This window comes from Trichogramma pretiosum, unplaced genomic scaffold (assembly GCF_000599845.2).
Source record: "Trichogramma pretiosum strain Unisexual culture from Peru unplaced genomic scaffold, Tpre_2.0 scaffold14, whole genome shotgun sequence".
NCBI lineage: Eukaryota > Metazoa > Arthropoda > Insecta > Hymenoptera > Trichogrammatidae > Trichogramma > Trichogramma pretiosum.
In genome coordinates this window covers 897,649-917,149 of record NW_019641706.1, presented here as the reverse complement: position 1 = coordinate 917,149, position 19,501 = coordinate 897,649, and the positions used below count along the sequence as shown (strand labels likewise).

The 19,501-nt window shown below is 31.1% G+C and overlaps 4 protein-coding genes across 13 annotated transcripts; 2 read left to right on the top strand and 2 right to left on the bottom strand.

The window, feature by feature from the left end:
- Positions 1 to 3,882: 3,882 nt before the first annotated feature.
- LOC106656900 lies at positions 3,883 to 8,306 on the top strand. Of its 9 annotated transcripts, none has more exons than XM_014378065.2 (5): positions 3,883 to 4,030; positions 5,004 to 5,558; positions 5,633 to 6,540; positions 6,620 to 7,256; positions 7,320 to 8,306. In XM_014378065.2, exons 2-5 carry the CDS (start codon positions 5,024 to 5,026, stop codon positions 7,691 to 7,693), a joined length of 2,454 nt encoding a protein of 817 aa, XP_014233551.1. In that variant the 5' UTR covers positions 3,883 to 4,030; positions 5,004 to 5,023; the 3' UTR covers positions 7,694 to 8,306. The 9 variants fall into 9 exon arrangements, with proteins under 9 accessions (XP_014233551.1, XP_014233556.1, XP_014233553.1 ...); XM_014378070.2 differs by lacking the exon at positions 3,883 to 4,030 and adding an exon at positions 4,037 to 4,120; XM_014378067.2 differs by lacking the exon at positions 3,883 to 4,030 and adding an exon at positions 4,133 to 4,254.
- Positions 8,307 to 8,639: 333 nt separating this feature from the next.
- On the bottom strand, positions 8,640 to 10,531 carry LOC106657186 (protein unc-50 homolog). The gene is made up of 7 exons (XM_014378563.2): positions 10,048 to 10,531; positions 9,787 to 9,913; positions 9,579 to 9,730; positions 9,321 to 9,507; positions 9,095 to 9,228; positions 8,916 to 9,017; positions 8,640 to 8,854 (listed from the first exon to the last, which is right to left on the bottom strand). The coding sequence occupies exons 2-7, from the start codon at positions 9,879 to 9,881 to the stop codon at positions 8,715 to 8,717; spliced, it is 810 nt and encodes a 269-aa protein (XP_014234049.1). The 5' UTR covers positions 9,882 to 9,913; positions 10,048 to 10,531; the 3' UTR covers positions 8,640 to 8,714.
- Positions 10,532 to 11,236: 705 nt separating this feature from the next.
- Positions 11,237 to 12,428, top strand: LOC106657034. Its single transcript, XM_014378281.2, has 2 exons — positions 11,237 to 11,373; positions 11,512 to 12,428. Exons 1-2 carry the CDS (start codon positions 11,240 to 11,242, stop codon positions 11,999 to 12,001), a joined length of 624 nt encoding a protein of 207 aa, XP_014233767.1. The 5' UTR covers positions 11,237 to 11,239; the 3' UTR covers positions 12,002 to 12,428.
- Positions 12,429 to 12,553: 125 nt separating this feature from the next.
- On the bottom strand, positions 12,554 to 13,593 carry LOC106657041. 2 transcript variants are annotated; one of them, XM_014378287.2, is made up of 3 exons: positions 13,398 to 13,593; positions 13,212 to 13,337; positions 12,554 to 13,136 (listed from the first exon to the last, which is right to left on the bottom strand). In XM_014378287.2, the coding sequence occupies exons 1-3, from the start codon at positions 13,524 to 13,526 to the stop codon at positions 13,086 to 13,088; spliced, it is 306 nt and encodes a 101-aa protein (XP_014233773.1). In that variant the 5' UTR covers positions 13,527 to 13,593; the 3' UTR covers positions 12,554 to 13,085. The 2 variants fall into 2 exon arrangements, with proteins under 2 accessions (XP_014233773.1, XP_023318758.1); XM_023462990.1 differs by having other exon boundaries at positions 13,217 to 13,337.
- Between the last annotated feature and the right edge of the window lie 5,908 nt (positions 13,594 to 19,501).

The window sequence follows — 19,501 nt, the reverse complement described above, 5'->3', positions numbered from 1 at the left end:
GTGCTTAAGTAAAATTGATTTGCTTTCAAATTTCCTCTCGCACTTGTTGCATACATAATTTTCTCGATCTTTGTGTACTAATTTTTGATGCGCACACAAACTGGATTTTTTCGCAAATTTCTTCTCGATTTGGTTGCATGCAAAATCTGTACGGCCCTTGTCTTTTGAAATTTGGTGCCTACTCAAATGATTTCGGAACTCAAATTTTTTTTCACACTGGTCGGATGAGTAATCTTTTCGTTCATTGTGAACTGTGTGTTGGTGCGTTATCATGCTTAACTCTAGTGTAAATGCCTCCTGGCAAATATCACAAATGTATTTTTTGTCACCCGAAAAAATAATGTTGTGTTCACTTGAATGATCTTTCGAGACAATTTCTTCGGATATCTTCTCACTTTTATCCATTTTGGTGCTTAAAATGAACGGGGAATTCTTCTATTTAGTACCAAAGAAATTGAATAAGTAAAACTTATCTTTTGGTGTTATGGCTTGTTTTGTTGGGGAAGACAACATTCAAACTAATTTGTTTCACTTACATAACATTATCAGATTTCGAGAAACAATATCATAATCGTTTATAATTAGATTGTTTATAATTTAGGTCCTGATTTATCTATTTATACATTATTCTTACTTACACACGCGTGCACGGCACAGTGACCAATACTGATTCATAAATACATATACGAATTTAAGGATGCGGTGCGGGAATAAATTGACCGATATGTACTTAATCAGAGTCGAATGACAAGTGTAAAATAATGTCTTACCATCATTACAGACACAATATACGATCTGCATCACTTGAGATGAACCATCACTACTTCCAAAATTTTTTACCAACAATTGCAGTTGTTCAATCTTCCGCGAATCCGAAAATTAGTTCTGGAGTTTTCGGGCGATGTTAATGAATAATTATTGTTTCAAGGGTATAATTGAAATGTTGAAAGATTGATCCAACAGCAATACTATAAAGAAAGAGTTCAAGACGCAAGATTGTTAATATTTTATTTAATATACGAAAGATAAGCAAACAGTTTCTAAAAGTTAGAACAAAATGAATAACTACTTTGAATTATTTTATTAAAATTCAAAAAATTCAAGAATATTTATGTTTTAAAAAACTACGTAGCGTACTCATATGTGAGATTGGAAGTCTTCACGTCGTGGAACAGATCTCGTACTCTTAAGGTTTGCATTATATTATGTACCGTTATCTTGTGCCTTTTAACTTTGCTCTTGTATCCAAACGACTTGTGACAAATCTCACACTCGAAGAGTTTTCTTTAATCATGCACTGCATTGACGTGACGTTTGAGATCACCTTTCAGTCCAAATGATTTTTGACAAATTTCACATTCGAAGGGTTTGTTCCTATGATGTACTTCATTTATGTGTCTTTTGAGATGATCTGTTATTCCGAATGACTTGTGACAAATTTCACATTCGAAGGGCTTGTTACGATTATGTACCGTATTAATATGAATTATAAGTTGATCCATGCAACCATATGACTTGTTACAAATATCACATTTGAAAAGTTTGTTACGAAGATGAACTGCACGTATGTGAGATTTGAGTTGTTGTTTTTGTCTAAATGATTTTTTGCATATGCTACGCTTGAAGGTTTTTGTAATGTTCTTATCTGTCGTAACACTCTTATATGAGTTTTTTCCTTTATTAGTTTTTCGAGGCACTTTAATCTCATAAGATAATTTAGTTTGAGTAGTTTTTCTAAATATTTCAATCTCTTCATGTTTGTTAAGTTTCAATCGAGAATCTACTTGAAATTGACAATTTTTATAATAATCGAAATCTTTTTTTATCAAAATCATCAGATTTTATTCATCTAAGTAGCTGGTCTGAATTTGGTTTTTAACTTTCACTGGATGATTCTTATACTCAGCTTTGAAGGCAATCGTCGATAAATACTTCAGTTCAGGTTTAACATATTTGCACTCGAAATCTATCAATATTTTTCTATCTAAATTTTTCTGTAACGATATAGCCTCATTCGTAAGACTTGCCTGAAATTAAAGTTTTGTTGTGGTTTTTGATAGTATACAGAACATAAATCAAATTATTTAACTCACCGATAACCCGTGGAATGGCAATGTTTCAAGGTTTTTGAATTCGCAAGAGTCCACCGAATCAAAAATATTATTGTCACCTGCATCTGGACAAGTACCGGTCGACTTTAATTTCTTCACGCTGGAGAATAATCGAATTTGACAAAGCGATGGCTTAAAAGAAGCATGCATCGTGCAAACATTAACATCAAAAAGTGTTATACCTGACTGTGCTGTTTGCCATCACTCTTTTGATTACATGCAATCGCGCGAATTTTGCGAAAATATTTGAGGCTATATGCCTCGAGTAGCCAAAAACACTGTAGATCGATTTCACTAATTCTTCTCCAGCGACTGACGCACTAAGCTCGTTATGTTAGCGAGGTGATCTCGCCCTTGTGATAGCTGTTCGGCGATACTTTACCCCCACCACCGTGGATTGACCATAAGACGTTATGTCTATCTTTGATACATACAGAGTCACTCGCATGTCATTAAAACTGCACCGAAAAAGTTATGAAAATTGTTATTTATCCAGCTGTTATATTTGCTATTGTTCGTTACTTCTAAAATTCGAACTTTTGAACATTTCGATCATATAACGATTCTCAACTAAATTTTTTTATTCGTGTGATGATGCAGAAAAAAAAATTTATAATAAAGTCTCACTTTTGGCCCGAATTGCATTGATTGAGCAAGCGTTGGTATGACGCGAGTAATAATGATAAATGTAACTTTTCTTCTCTTTACTTATCATCATACAATGAACTTTTATAATAAGAAAACTCCCGTAATTTGACATTTTTTGGACTTCGTATTACAGAAGTATCACTGCATATTTCTAAATTCATATATCGATAAAATGTTTTTAATCATTGGAGTTGCAAGGGATATCGTACAATAACTATAAAAAAATAAAGATGTAATTTGTGTAATTGTCGTATAATTTTTAGTACGTTGCAATTCATTCTTTACGGGTCATTCTCAGTGAATTTGAATGGAAAAATCAATTTTTTGTTGGAAATTATGAAAATATCAAGCGACTGCTGCAAAGCTACAGAGAGCTGAACAAGCTCCTAAAAATCTCATACTTTTCAAATTCTCCTAAAAAGCTCATACTTTTCAAATTCGGGCCACTTGAAAGGACGATGATAGGCGACTCCAAAAAATCGACATTCAGGTCCTTTTTGGACATTCCTGAATCAAAACATGACGCACGTACATTTTTTGAGCTGATGAGCTGACGGAGAAACGTCCGCACGTACATATTTTTCAAAGTTTATCAGAAGTATCAACACCACTTTCACGTAAAAAATTCTGAACACGATGTCAACCTGCACTTCAAGACCTAAGGTCAGCAGATTTTGCAAGTTCCGTGAAGTATCACGAAAAAAGACCGAGCTTAGTCAATCTCAGGTTCTCCAACCATGCACTTTGAAGAAGGGCGTTAAAAAACTTCAAAATCTGAGCAGGTAATTTTTGCTCAAACATCTGTAAAATTTTAAAATAAATTTTCAAGCTTATTTCATTCATTCCTTATTTTCAGCTTTAGTTTACATCCAGACAACGGCAAACGAGTCATCGTCGAGCGAGCAGTAAGCCTTGCATTCATTGTCGTATGAATGGTTTTCGACAGCGTCTCAAAGTTACACACTCATTGATCTTCAATGCGATCGGAGCTCGCTTTATTTTCTGCTTCCCGCCATCTTGTTGGCTGATCACGTGGCCTGTAATTGAAAATATTTGTTTCTCTGTCGCAGTCCATCAGATATGGCATATGCACGCTCGTACGACTCACACATGTGTGTACATGCGCCTACCACACATACATTATATATCAATTACCGTTGAAAATTGAAGTGTGCAGCAGGCAGCAGATTAGATAAATACAGGTCGACACAATCTTCATTTAAATTTCGGTAGAGAAGTAAAAAAAGTCGCGACTTCGAGAGTCAGTAAAGGTATTGTCAAGATAGTCATTCACCTATAGTAGAGCTATATATAGGAGAGCATACTGTTAATGTTAGCTCAGCAGCCTCGCATACTTATAGGTACGCGCAGATCTATCTATATATATATTGTCGGAGCTGAGAGACTCGTTTTTTCCCTCCCGTTGAATTATATACTTAGCGGCAATACGACCAGCATTCGGAATCGCCAGTACAGTTCCTCTCTTCGGCAAAAGGTGCGGCAGTTTATGTTACATATTTTTTCTCGCGGACGGACTCGCGCCTATCTCACCACACACATAAATTGTACATTTATAAGACAGCACTGCGTGACAAGTTAATAATCGCCGTCATTTTTACCCACGTATGTATGTAATCGCACGACAACACTTGTCTTATACCAGGTATGGGCGTTCGACGCAAAATTTCTGTCTGTCATTCGTTTTACGGACGCGTTTTTACGGCACGTTTTTCCTCCTAATTCGATCGAATTTATTTCGTGCGTTCGACTCCAATTGTGTATTTTGAAAACATATTTTTCTGTCGTCTGCATAGGTAGAGTGCCCTAGATTCACTTGCTGCTGCTCGTTCGTACACTCAGTATTTCCCAACTGAATACACCTACTTATATTTGCTCGCACAAGCAGAGAAAAATCATGATCGTTTTGTTGTATTAATCATTTCGAGGCATTTCTCATCCGAGGAAAAAAACTGTTGAGCATTCAATTATTGTAACGCAAACCAGTTGATACTTCGAAACCGTATAAGTAGTGATTTCTTTTTTACTTAAATTGGATTGCGGATGTTGTGTGTATCATCACAGTCAGTATGACATTCCATCGCTAACCTTAAAAGTCCCGTCTTTTAATTTTTGTTTACAATTTACTGATTCGGACATTTAAAAAAAAATTTAATATCAGAATTTTTAAATGTTGATGATTTTCACTCTCGTCGATACTCAAATAAACGAAATTAATTCTTTCAGAATATAGGCAACTTTAAACAATGGACAGTTCAGAATATGAAAATGCTAGGAATAGTACTTTGCTTTTTTTCCTGGAACGTCTTATGGATAAAGGCGGTCCCAGATCTTTGCATGATTTGAGTTGTCAATTTGGGGCAAAAGGATTTACCAAAGAAATGAGACAAATAGCTGGTGGTTCTCAAAGTGGCCTAAAAAAATTCTTAGCTCAGTATCCATTTTTATTTATAATAAATGGAGACTATGTATGTGTAAATACATTTCAATCAACAGTTGAAGAAAATAGTAGTCAGTACAAAAAACGAGATTATGCTGTAGAAGCTGTTGAATATTTTTCTGACAAACTAAAGCAATATGGTGTAGGAACGGAAGTACCTATCAAAAGCTTACTAGGTCATAGATCTCAGGCTTCGCCAGAAGTAAGACATATATCTGGTCAACACTTTCGAGAATTTAAAGACTTTTTATTAAAGTATCCAGATGCTTTTGTTGTTAACAATGATAATGTTATATTGAAGCAGTATGAAGGCATGAAAGCAGAACCTTTCAAAGAATTAGGTATGTTTGTTTAATTCTAATTATTTTTAACTTATGTAAAACATATTAATTTTTAATTTTTCATTACTTTACAGAACCTGAAGAAGATTTTGATCCAGCCATCACATCTAGACTCCTAAGTTTTTTAGAATTTTGTATAACTCAACAAAAAATTAGTGCATTAGATCAATTATTTCATATTGTCATCAAAGATTTTTCTGAAGGAACAGAAATGTTCCATACTTTGCAAGACTTTACAACATTCTTAAAGATGTCTCCAGATACTTTTCATGTTCAACAAAATGTGGTTACTTTTATAGGTAAACCAAAACCCATAGAAGAAACAAAGAAACAGAATAGTTATGAAAATAACAATTACAATAAAAAAAGCAATCTTGATGAGTTTGATAAACCTGCTAATGCTAGAATAGTTTCACGTAGACAGAACAATAGTCCTCTTAATGATCGTCAAACCATTTCTGGGGACAGTTCTAATGTTCAAAACAATGAATCAAAAGTTACTTCATCTGCACCCATAAATTTGCAACAGCAAACTTTGAAGCAGCGAATAAATACTTTATTAATCAAAACTCTAGCTGACAATAATAAAGAAGAAAGAGGAGTGCAAAAAGCTGTGATAACTGAAGCCATGAAATCTCGAGTCACACAAAGTACTAAAATTGTTTTAAGTTTGAACGATGGTAAACAGATAGTCAATGAAATAATGCATTCGAAAAAATACAACGGCAAAATTGTTATCTCTGTGGCATTTGAAGGAGTTAACGTAGGGCCTAATGGAAAAATAACTCTTTTACAAATTGGTTCAATGACAGGACAAGCATATATTTTTGACTTGCATAGTAGTCCTAATCTTCTTCAATGTGGGCTACAGTATTTATTGGAAAATGAAAATGTATTAAAAGTAGTTCATGATTGCAAAAATCCAAGCGCTACTCTCTTTAACCAGTTTGGCATAACTTTGGCTGGTATTTTTGATACACAGGTAAATAAATTTTGTATTGTATTGATGTGTCACATAAATAAATTCAGTTTAAATAATAGATGCAATTTTTCAATTTTAGGCAGCACATTGCGTGATAGAATGTCAAAATACTGGTAAACCTGTTTACAAAGTAAAAAATATCACTCTTAATAATTTATGCGACATGTATGGAGCTCCGCGAAATGTTTTTAAGGAATCACTTAGAAATCTGTATAAAAAGGAACCACGTTATTGGGGAAAAAGGCCATTAACTCGAGATATGATAGTTTACGCGTGTTCAGACGTTAACAGTCTCGTACCCATCATTTACGAAGCAATGTCAAAAGTTATTAAACCAGAATACCAGGAGCTTTTGCAAGAGTTATGCGAAGAACAAATACTAGCGCACATTAGGCCTGATGATGTTAAGCTTAGAAAAAAAAGAAGAAAAACAGAGACTGAGGTTGCTGATTTACGAAAAAAAATGAACGAATGCATTGGAAAGAATATGGTTCTCAGTAATCGAGAGATCCGTTTGCTTAGACATTTAGATCTATCGAATGAAGAGAAAGAAAAATTAAAAGGTAGTTACAAAGTAGCGAGAAAACTCGAAAAATTAGAAGGTTCGAGTGTGGATAAAAGTAACAGCAGCGACGAAGATGACAATGGATCTTGCAAAAATGAAGATGCTGAATATCAGAGTTTGGAAAGCTATAATTCTGATAATGGTTGTTTTGGTAAATAGCAATAACTTTTTGTACAACCCTTAACAATCAAGTTTTAACACATTTTGCTTTTAGGTTTATCACGTAGTTCGGAGCCACCAAGTCTAACGGAATCCATGCAAATGGTAGACGAAATTTTAGCCGACAATCAGATGGACGGTTACGAGAAAATTGAACGTCTCGAAGCCATTCTATCAGCAGCTACAGGATCAACGTCAAACGAAGTCGACGAAAGTAGTAGTAGATCCACGCCTAGCAGATGCTCCTGTGCGTGCCAAGGCTCGAAACGCTCTTCACCATCGGAACCTAAAGTAAATCGTAAAGAGTCATCTAGCCAAACTATCAGCACTGGTGATATAGTCATTACGAGAATATATTATACTGAAGAAGAGGAAGAACGTGAGAGACTGCTTCAGAAGCCAAAAAACAAGCAGTTTTATAATTCCTGAAGTTTTTTGTTAATTTTTATTTTAAAATCCATAATTTAATTTAAAAAAAATTAATAATGCAATAATCAACAAGACCCATGTCAGAGTGCAATATTGGACGAATATCTCTATCATAAATATTATACACTTGATAAAATGTGTTGCGCAAAACACATTAATTTGCCTTAATAGCATCTAATGTCATCATACAAGTCATTTGGTGCCTAAAAATAATGTAACTGCCGCAGAAATGATACTTTTATAATTTTTATCTATTAGACGAACAAAGGTACTTTTACCTTGCAATATTGAAAAAAAAATACAAATAGAAACAATTATAAGCATAATTAAACTTGACAAGAAATTTTTCAGACCAACTGTAACTTATTTTGAAAGTTAGACTATACGGGCAGTACCTGACTGAGCTCAGGTAGCTTAATTAACTATTATATGAAGTATTTTTTTTTTTTTAACAGTGTATACGTTGTTTTCATTTTCATGTTAATTTAGCAGTTAAAAAATTCCAAGGAATATCCAAATATTGTAACATGGCACTAACAGTGTTTTATTATTTAAAGTAAAATTAAGTGTTGTTAATGTATTTATAAATATATATATTTGGCCATATGAAGGATATAGTTTATACATTTCTAAGTACTGACTTTCTTTTTGACTATCATTGCCAATGAAATATGTCATGATAAACCAATGTAAAATATTTTGAAAAATTTGTTAATCATGGAATTAGTTAAAAATTTATGAATTTACACATGGCTTATAAAGGGCTTCAAAATGCTGTATATAATCTTAAAATAGCAATAATTAATAAATTAGAGCAAAAAATTACTTGGCGCTAAACAAAAATTATATTTTGCTTAATTTTTACATATATAACATGTGTATATATACAAGATGTTATAAAAATAAATCGGATTAAAATGTGTATGAGAGAAGTAAAATAAAAATATTTTTAACAAAATTTTATCAAACTTCTATTACAATTTTTCATACAACTTTTTTTCAAAAAAGAACAGTAACAGTTTCAAATTACTCTGTCGTGATAAAACTCCATTAACTGTTGACTTATATTGATACCTGCAGCTAATGTGACAATGTACATCACCATTGCAGCAGGAATTGCAGTTTGAAGAATAACATGGGTTTTATGGAGAATTTCAACACCTGAAAATAATTTCGTTAGTTTTGGAGACTATTTACAGTGAAAAATAATTTATGTACATACTTGCATATCCTAAGAATGTAATATAAATGTAGTAACCAATGGCAACAAGCCAAAATGTATTTCCAACCAATCGAGAAAAGAAGTAATCATGACTTATCACACCTGTAGATAAATTTAATACATTTATTTAAAAATTGTATGACCAAGAAACGTCAACGATCTTATTATTAGGCGTTTACCTTTATATAAAAATAATTGTATGAAATGTAGAATCATAAGAGGTGGGAAAAAAGCATTCAAATGAATATCAAATGCATATCCCCATTCCACATCTTGTGTTTTATCACGTCGTAAATACTTATTTGCAACAAACCTATATTATAAGGAAATACATATAATAATAAAATTAAGTAGATACATGTTTTTATCTATTTCAGCTTTTGCTATTGTGTAGAAAATTCTTACCACAAAACTGAAGCTACAATAATTCCTGCTGTGATGCAATCAACAAATACCACATACAAAAGAAATTTGATGAAATGTAAGAAACTGAGTCCTAATAGTATTGCAAAGCCAATAGACGACACAAAGAGACAACCTGCTAATAATACTAAGAAGGCTGGATCATCTCTGGCGAATTGTGATTTTGTCTCTGAAAAAATTGGGATAAATTTAGATATCTTAAGTATTTGAATAATGATGGTAATTTAAGATCTGTCATACGTTTTCTACTTTGGAAATTCCTATAAACTTTCTGAGGCGAAGTAAAAAGATACACCATCTGCCAAGCTGCGAATTCAAAATCCATTTGTTCGAATTTCAGCAGTTTCCTCAAATATTTGTAACATTTGGTGGCAGCCCCAAAACAGTCTTGCCTACGGGAAAAATTTCAATTAACTTATTGAAGATTTCTGATATAATTGATACGTACCTGCAAGTGACAGGCGGAGGTAACATGGTGCTGGATCGTCTGGATGTCATTGGTGATATACACCGACTAGGAGGGGGCGAGGTGGAATACTTCATTTGTATTGTCTACGACTAAATAATGGTTTTACCTAGAAAACATTGAGTGTGGATACATTGACAATTTCATAATAGATAAGATTTACAATTATAAAAGCTAAGATGCGAGTGCATTCTTTAGAAAATAATGTTATTACATCAATAACTGAGAAAAATTAATGCTTACCTCTTAGTTATATCAAATATTGCAAAAATTAAAATATGTGTTGGCCAAATTGCTGTACACAAACGTCATATATTTGTATATAAACAACATAACCTATTTGCCAATATACACTCGGTCGATTAATTTGCGCTTTAAACACTCTGTTCTGACATTCCGCGTCGGAAGAGCTTGTCAAAGAGTCAATATTTTATCTCACACACGAGCATGGAAAACACTGACAAATACTGAAGGGTTTGTGTGCTTCAAAATGCACAAACTGCGATGATGATATCACACATTGCCATTCGCGACGTAGTACACATACTGGCACTGCTGACAGCACCGACACCCACGAGTCACGATTACTGTATCGAACACAATCGGCACGCGCGAAACGTTGAATCAAGAATGTGTTATTTATCGTTAAGCATACAAATCGATGATTTGCAGATGAAATTTCTGGATCGATAATTTTGTAACGAGTCTAAACAAGATGAACGGAGAATTAATTACTTGCCGCAGGATCATCGCAATCTGCGCGAACCGATCTGTCGCACACGTACAAACGTATCGGACGATGAACCCCCTTCTTGACGACTCTCTCGCGCTGCACGTGGAGCACTTGGATATTTGACAGCTGGGTCTTTCCATTTTTAAAGGCTCACCTTTTTTGGCATTGTTAATATAAATACCTCGAGATTTTTTTTTTAAATTGTAGCGAATTTATAGTATCCAATTTGACGAGATTTACGATCTTTGGCTGCCGAATCGATGAGACTCATGCGGTCAGCTGACTCACCGTGTCGATGCTGTTTTTTGACGTCGACAAATCTGTCTATGATTCAACAATCGCGGAGCACCTCGTGTGCAACGCTTATAATGTTGAATTAAGCAACTTGTTTAGTAAATGAGAAGCTGTTGGTAATTTTCCTGACGCTGCAGATCGCCCGAAAGTACCGATATCTACGAGCACTTGAAAAGTACGCGAATTTATGGCGGAATTATCCATGAGACCGCATGATTATAATCCTCATATCACAACTTGTTGCAAATATTACATCAAGCTACAAAAACGTACCACGATCATGAAGAGCATTTATGAATGAATGAAATCGCATATGGTACGATAATAAATCGTTTTGTAATCACCTGAGCGCAATTTTTATGGAAATTGCAAAATAAAAATTCCTTTTACGTTTAAAGTATATAAAACATGATTGTGACGCCCAAGTCTGGCCACTGTCAGAGAATTATCTGCTATAGCTGCTATAGTTTAAATTTAAAAAAAGAGGCCGAGACTCACTTTGATACAGGCGACCACACGAGCAGCATCATGGAATTCTCGGGGTAACAATTTTCTTTCTCTAATTTCTCGAATAATGAACTTTTGAAATTTATCATTTATTTTTTCTACCACAAATCCAATCAACTTAACAATGTAGAGCCGTAGACAATTAAACCCATTTGATTTTTATTTTGTTTCAGCATAATTTTCATACTCATGGTGTGTTTGAAGATAACGAACGCCATGTACATAATCGAAAGGCCGACTATAAAGTTTAACGATTATTCAGTGAGATTGAAAAAAGAAATTGCAAGTAAACAAAATATGTACTTGCCGAAAGAAATACTCGATGGCTTATCAGAAATTTTATTGGAGATAGATCCAAACGAGGAAACCCTTCCAAAACCAGAATGGATACTGGCTTACGATGACGATACTGGATTTCATTTTTATGATGCAAGAATAATTGTAACAGAAGAGCAAGTAAAAGCACACAAACAATTTCTGGAGTACGTGTTTGAATTATTAAGCATGCAGGTACTCCTCGAAGTAGACGAAGATCAGCGCCAACATTTAGTGAAGTTACTAGTGCCCTTTGAACCGAAATTTTACAACGATCGTGTGTTTACGATTTATTGGACTAAAATCTTCGAGGCAATGGATTATTTAAAAAATAATAAAACATTCTGAATAATAACATGGACTTTGTGACTAAAGTGTGAGTGTATTCATTAGTTTTTTACAATTAGTAAAACATTTTAGCATGACAAAATACACCAAATATATGGCAAAGATTAATGTAGGTAAATTAAATTAATTTTTGTTATATTTTGATAAAACATGTATAATAGTAGAGAAAAGTTGTAAATAATTGTATAAAAATTTTTAATTGACAAATAACTGGTTGACGGGTATTAGAAAACACTTTCTAGAATGTATGCTTGTCAATAACATTATAATGAAATATAAAAAGTATTTTTCTTAACTTTAATTTGGTACATTGAATTATTTACTTTAAAGTTATTTTCTTTACTTTTATTTGTGTAAAGTATCAAAACTGTACAAGTCATTAGATTGGTTTATTAGCATTATTGATAATTATTGATTATTTTTAAGTGAAAATGTGTTATAATAGAGTATAGTAAAATACTAAAAAATAAATAAATAATTATAATTCACAAATTAAAATTTTAAACTGTTCTTTTTTGTTTATTGAAAATTTATGAATTTTTGTGGCTAATAAACATATAAAATCAATAAGCATTCATTAAAGTAGTTTGAAATTATACAGGAAACCTTGTATCATGAGGAAGTATGAAATCTTACAGATTCACTAATTAAATTAATCAAGTTTCCTCGAAATGTGATAATGAAATGACCAACTTTTAATATAAACGAGAAATTGCTCTATTCTATTAATAATTCAATAACACACGTTCCTGTTTCCCCATTACTTTCAGGGTAAACTAGTAAATTCTAGTAGTATGAAGTGACTTATTACATTTCAATTCTATCTTTACTCAACGTTATTCCAAAAATTTTCTGAAATATTCAAATTGGTTCTGATGATCACATGTACTCGTGTCAGTACTAAAGGTCTCGCCAATACACTTAATTCAAACGGAACCTGTCTGATTTTTATTTATCGATAGTGAGGCACTGTGAGGCAGCTGGCTTAATTGCATGCTGACTAAGGGCTTTTCTAGTATGTATTTTACAAGAACATTGACTCTTTATTTCTCAACAAGATTCTTTATTGCTCCATTGAAATATATTATATGTGCATTTTCGTACATCGACGCCGATTTTCGTGCATGAATCCTCTCTGAAAAATATGCAATTTTATTTTAATACTATTATACAATTGCTAAGGTTATAAAACAATTTTGACAAGTATTACCGCACATTTCACCAAAATTCGAATGTCTTTCCAATGAGCTTTGCACCTTCCAGCTGCTTCTCTCAAACACTTTTCCTGTATATCTTTGAATGCTTCTCTAAGGGCCTTCATTACATACAATAGTACCTTATAACAGAAATAATGTATTAAAATGTTCTGATCGATATGATTTAATTATTTTCGTACCACATCATCAATGTAATATTTCGAAGGTTCCAAAAATTTTCTGACTCCACTAGGTTGAGCTGCATTTTCCGGGAATATTATTCCTATAAAAGCTGCCGCCAACAATACAAAATGATATTGAAAGAGCATATTAAAAAGATCTTATGGTCATTACTTAAATAATTTAAACTAAACTGTTAACAAAGATTTGACTCAAATTGAATAACTAAACGATTGAAAACTGCGTAACAAATTAACTTTATCGGAAATAAGTTTTTTACATTACTTAGAGATAAAGCACCTACTAATTTATTTGATAAGAATACCAATGCAGTAAATAATAATGGTATTTTCAAGATTTCAAATAGATAGAAATCAAGTTTTTTAATTTGTCGCGTATTAATTAAGGAAAGGTCATTTAATAATAACAGCGGTTAATTAATTTTTTTAATTTTTTCTTGTTTTTCCTTTTATTTTATATTTATGTAATAAATATTACATTCAATCATGATTCAAACGCAGCCCACATACAATCATTGCATTTTTCAACATGTATATAGAGAGGAAACCGATTGTGCCTATGTATAGTTGTTCTTCATGTCGCACAGACGCCGAAAATGAGAGTTGAAAAATTAAGTTTCTCAAGCCTTGATGCTGTTTTCTAGTATCGTTAAAGATTAAAAATGATCTTCAGTTGACAATGTATAAGTGACAAAATTTCTTCAGGTATGAAACACAGATCATTCCAGTAAATAAAATTTTATAATAGTTAATAATTAATATTAGTGGTTACATTCATCTTGCTTGTACACACTAATAAATTATATTTCATATGCCTTTACGACCGCCGAACACGACGCTTAAGAAAACAGAGTTTCTCTTATAGAATATTTCATTTGATGAAGACAATTGTTCTTATCATCATTATTTAAATCATTATTATTTTATATATTTTACAATTCTATAATACAAAAACAAGACACGCTTGTTAATTTTTATCCATTTAATAGCATTCAGTAATCGATTGTATCGATGATTAATCTAAACAAAATTTCCATGATCATCATTGAAAGCGAAATTTTCTTATCTCAGACTGTAAAAAAATATAAAACGTCTTTTACGGTGTAAAATTAATTTAAATAATGTACAATTGCAGTATTCTAAAACTATGAAAACTTTCGCGTTCAAACAGTGAAAAATTGTCGATGTCAATGTGTCTTTTAGTAACTTCGATACCAATTTTATTCTGAGCGATTAAAAGGATTATTTTTACATTTTGATCACTGGAGGCCAGTATTCTGGAAAATTTGTTCTGAAGTTGTGCAACAGCTTTTTTAATAATATTTTGAACTTGTCATAAATATAATACATGACTGACTCTGTTTTCTTTATTGCTTCGAATTGTACGCAATATCCCCGAGCAGTTTATAGTGTATATTTATTATTTTATAAGTATTTTTGTACAAAATTGAAAATATTGAACTTTTTACAATCGACATTATACTGGTATATTTCATAGAGTTAAACAATTTGTATTCTTTTGCAGCCGCGTAAACAATTGCCGATAAAATGATGAAATTGATTTGGCTTTAAAAGTATCATTCTTAACTCAATATTTTCAAAGCAAATCGAAACAGGAATCTCAATAATTTTCTATTATCTTGAAAATTATAATATTCACACCTGCTCGAAAATTCACGCGTCAATGAATGGAGGCTACGATTGGTGAGCCACGAAAGGCATTTGATTATGGTGAAATTTTTTTCCATCTATAGAACTTATAATATTAATATTATAAATTTAAAGTAAATTTATTTTAGAGTAATTCATGATGCTTCGAAGTTTATGTATATTGTATATGAAATGTTCATAAAAATGTGAAAAACATTATCTTCGAAGCCTCTTAAATTTCATTTTGAATTTTTATTGAAATGTGGGAAAAAATTTTCACCAGAGCGAAAAATAAAAAATTTCGAATAGCTAATTTACCAAAAATCCGTTCGCTACGATTGCAGGTAATAATGAAACATTTTCAAGATTGGTAAATACTTGAAATCGAACGAGATCGGTTAAACGTTGATTGTTGATTTAACATCTTATGCTATTTCGGAACCCATATTAATGGTTCGTGGCTAGTTTACGGTACGAAGTAGTCTTAACCAAGATTTGAATTTTGCCATACACTATATAATGTACCTCACATTTCATTTATACAAAAGTATAGAATGAAATATTTTTATATACTTTTATCTTAAAACTTATGGTACATTATATTTATTATGGTACAATACTTAAATCCCTAGTTCCATGGAAGTAGAGTTGTGATACTGCGAGAGAGCGCCACGCGAGTTCTTTTCTCGAATAATTTTTCGATAAAATTACATTTTTTACATTTTTAAAACAGTAATATTGTGAAATATTTTTCTTTTCAAAGCACTTTCGAATTTAATTGTTTTAGTTATTTCACGTGGCACTTATCACAACACACTAAAATTCTATGTTTATTGTAATCTAACTTAGCATATTACAACGCATTGGTCGCTCACTCAAAATTCTCGTCATCTCACACTTGCCTAAAACGGATAAGAACTGTATAATGCCTGAAAATTAAATTTTCGATTTTTTATCATGTACGATTCATTTTTTAAATTATATAGATAGATATAGATAGATATAATAAAAATGTGTATATACTAAACATTCTCTGAACTTGACGGAATTACTTTAATTATCTACTTGCACACTTTTCGTTGAGCATATTGTAACGATAGCTAAAAATTAATAAAAAATAAAATAGTGAGAACAAAACTACATAATAAACGTAATCAGTTCCTCATAGTCTAAATTAAAATCACATCTTCGTGCATACTACTATACATTGAAAAAAATTCGAGTATCGATTTTCTCTCACATTTTTATAAAATTAAACATCGTAACAATATGAATGACGGTGACAAAAATTCATAATATATAATAATCCCCGTAGAAAATGAAGAGATCGGTTGATTTGTTTACATTGGATGTACAATGGAATTATTTGTAAGTTATACACTTATAAGCAAAAGATGATTCAATGATACGGTGAGTCTGGTACATTAATGTTATTCGCTTTTTAAAAGTTACATACTATCGATGAAAAGAGTAAAATTTCGGTGAATTTTTTACCAAACTTGTCAAAAATTATACAGAAAATAATTAATCTCAAAAAAAATTAAATCTAATATCTCATTCAATACTTTGGAAAAATTGCAAAAAAAATATTTTGATACTGTTTGTACTTGAATATAAATTAAGTACAGTACTTAAATAGTCTTAATGTATGTAACAAACAATTATTGAATTAAATTAGAATAAATATTAACTAATTTTTAATGATTCACCTCAATTTTTTCTCTCACTCTCAACGTAAGAACAATTAAATGATTTGTGGAGTTCATAGATGTATTTATCACAAAGTTTTTTTTCATTTGTATAATATCTGGAAAATAACATTTTGATACTTTTTTCTCGATCGATTGTACTATTTTCCCAATAACGTTTTTACACTTTACAGCTTAAAGATTACATTGAAAAATGTTTTACATTACCATTCATTTTAAATAGGTTTACGGTGTTTTGATAATAGATAAAAAAAAATATTTTTTAGGACCTTTGAAATGGGTGAACATATTTTCCAAGTTATATTTAATTTAATTTAAGAGAATTAGCATTCAAATCAAAACCCAAATAAATTTTCAAATAACCATCTATAAGCTGTACTTTGTAAAAACTGCATTATTATTTGGTTCTTTGAAGCTTCATGCAATAATTTCTTTATGACTATACACTTTTTAATACTACACTTTTTATCATACAATCAAATTTAATCACATTCGTTGCACTATGCAAATTGACAAATTCCACGTTAAATAATTTATATCGAATGACATTAGTAAGCTTCAAAGTTCCAAAATGATATTACACATGGCCCGTGTAAATTTACGAAGAAAGTTCTTAGGCCTCATTTGAAACTATCGTACATGTATCACACAGTTTTGTTAGAATGACTCTATATCGACACAAAGATAACGCTACAATATTAAAAAGATACTTTTCAATAAAACGTGAATTAAATTACTTTAACTCATTTGTCAATATGAAAATTATTCGTTAAAATTGAACTTAAAGCTTCAATAATTTTTTATATGTAATACTATAATTAAATTATCAAATCTCGCAGTTTTAAATTTTTTGCTTTTTATTTCTCAAACTTTTTCAAATTCAAGCTCTTGCGTAAGAGATATTAGACGATATTGATGTGAATCAATATAATTTAATATCACTTGTCGCATCTATGTGAAATCGTTCGATTGACCCCGAATAATATATTATGTACATATATACGTTATACTAGTTTACTTATTTCGTTGATCAAAGTTAATCTTTTTTCCAAGAACTTACATACAATTTTTCTACTTTTTTGCAATCACGATAATAAATATTTTTCTCTGTTGGTAAATTGCATTTGTCGTGTAATCAGCATGATGACAGATACGGAGAATAAGACACTGAATAAGTCAATTTGACAGATTACCTGATTTTTAACCAGTTATCGAAACGGTATAAAAATCTCATCTTATTTTACAACAACGTGCAATTTATGTAACTTTTCGTTTCTTCTTCATAAAACATAAAGATAATAAATACTAATAATCAAAGTCAGTCTGTATTTATCCTTATTTCAAACATTCGGAATTTCTTAAAAAAACCCAAAGGGTATTTTTGTACATATGGGTGAAAAGCGTATCCATAATAAACAAGATCTCGTCTGTCAAATTACAGATCAAGTTCTAAAAGTTGAGACGTACAGTTTTTGATGCTAATCTTTCATTTTTTTCTTTTATGATTTTTTATAAATTATTTTCGGTGATGAGAATCAGATTGTCACATAAAAAATTATCAATATTAATTGCCAGTTATAGAAACCATAAAAAATCGTACTAAACCTTATATTGATGTGTCAACTTTCACATAAAACGGTACCATAGTCGATATGTACAATGATTTTTATATAATTATATCATGCGCAATAATAAACAGTACAAAACTATTACGTAATTGAATAAAGTTCAGCTATTCAACATGTTGCTTATTTTTGTTTTTTTTTCTTTTCTTTTTTTTGAAACTATATCTGTACAGTGTTTGATAAGTAAAGCACACGCATTTTTACATTGAAAAAAATAAAAAATACTGCATTATGACTTGTTTATAAACCCTTACGTTTTTAATTATCATGTATTCAAGTTTGAAGGTTTTTGCGCATGATTGTGCACTGTTCACCAACAATAGCAAAAAAATTGATTTTTAATTATAGTTTATAAAACTGTTGTCATGGTGTAAAATTTTGTTTGCAAGGTATTAAAAACTTGATTAACACATTGCGGATATCAGATTGTTATTTTCTTTACAATTAGTAAAGCATTCATTTTTGAATATTCACAACACAAAATACAAATAGATAAATTAAAAAAAACTCAATTTCCTCTCATAGTCGAAGTATGATAGCGTTATTTTTTTATTTTCTTAATAAAAAATTAAAGATACGTTAAATAATATAATTTACATAAACATATTGCAGCGTTTACTTCCATAAGACATTGGTGTAGTGCTACATACTACATGGCTTAACGTGATTTGAGTTAGTTATAATAAATCGCTTTACAAATTTAGATGTCTTATTTAATTTCTATTTAAGGCTCTACATTTATAGTCGAAACATTGCAAATACACAGTTGTTAATTGATTAAATGAACAAGAATTTAATAACAGTGGTGAAAACCAATTATTATCGATTAAGTGCATTAAAATTAGGAAAAAATGCTTCTTTTGTATAAATTCGTACCACAACTTAATCAGTAATGAATGATTTTCTTAGTCTTTACAAATGTGAGAAAGTGTGTACAATTTCGAAATTACAATAATAAGCTACACATGAAAAATAATATACACAAACCAATGGTCTTTTGTCTTACAACACCGCAAAAATGTACAATTTCATTAAATTAAAGTTGTGCTGTCGAATACCAACTGACTCGTACACTTTTTCGATTGTGTAAAGAAATTTATAAAAGATTTTATAATAGTTA

Excerpts from the sequence above, each read along its gene's own strand:
- LOC106656900 (XM_014378065.2), top strand. The coding sequence starts at position 5,024 with ATGGACAGTTCAGAATATGAAAATGCTAGGAATAGTACTTTGCTTTTT. Across the intron at positions 5,559-5,632 it reads AGAACCTTTCAAAGAATTAG|AACCTGAAGAAGATTTTGAT; the intron begins GTATGTTTGTTT and ends ATTACTTTACAG. Across the intron at positions 6,541-6,619 it reads CTGGTATTTTTGATACACAG|GCAGCACATTGCGTGATAGA; the intron begins GTAAATAAATTT and ends TTTCAATTTTAG.
- LOC106657186 (XM_014378563.2), bottom strand. The coding sequence starts at position 9,881 with ATGAAGTATTCCACCTCGCCCCCTCCTAGTCGGTGTATATCACCAATG. Across the intron at positions 9,731-9,786 it reads CCTCCGCCTGTCACTTGCAG|GCAAGACTGTTTTGGGGCTG; the intron begins GTACGTATCAAT and ends TTTTTCCCGTAG. Across the intron at positions 8,855-8,915 it reads TACATTCTTAGGATATGCAA|GTGTTGAAATTCTCCATAAA; the intron begins GTATGTACATAA and ends AATTATTTTCAG.
- LOC106657034 (XM_014378281.2), top strand. The coding sequence starts at position 11,240 with ATGATTGTGACGCCCAAGTCTGGCCACTGTCAGAGAATTATCTGCTAT. Across the intron at positions 11,374-11,511 it reads AGCATCATGGAATTCTCGGG|CATAATTTTCATACTCATGG; the intron begins GTAACAATTTTC and ends ATTTTGTTTCAG.
- LOC106657041 (XM_014378287.2), bottom strand. The coding sequence starts at position 13,526 with ATGCTCTTTCAATATCATTTTGTATTGTTGGCGGCAGCTTTTATAGGA. Across the intron at positions 13,338-13,397 it reads AATATTACATTGATGATGTG|GTACTATTGTATGTAATGAA; the intron begins GTACGAAAATAA and ends TTCTGTTATAAG. Across the intron at positions 13,137-13,211 it reads GAATTTTGGTGAAATGTGCG|AGAGGATTCATGCACGAAAA; the intron begins GTAATACTTGTC and ends CATATTTTTCAG.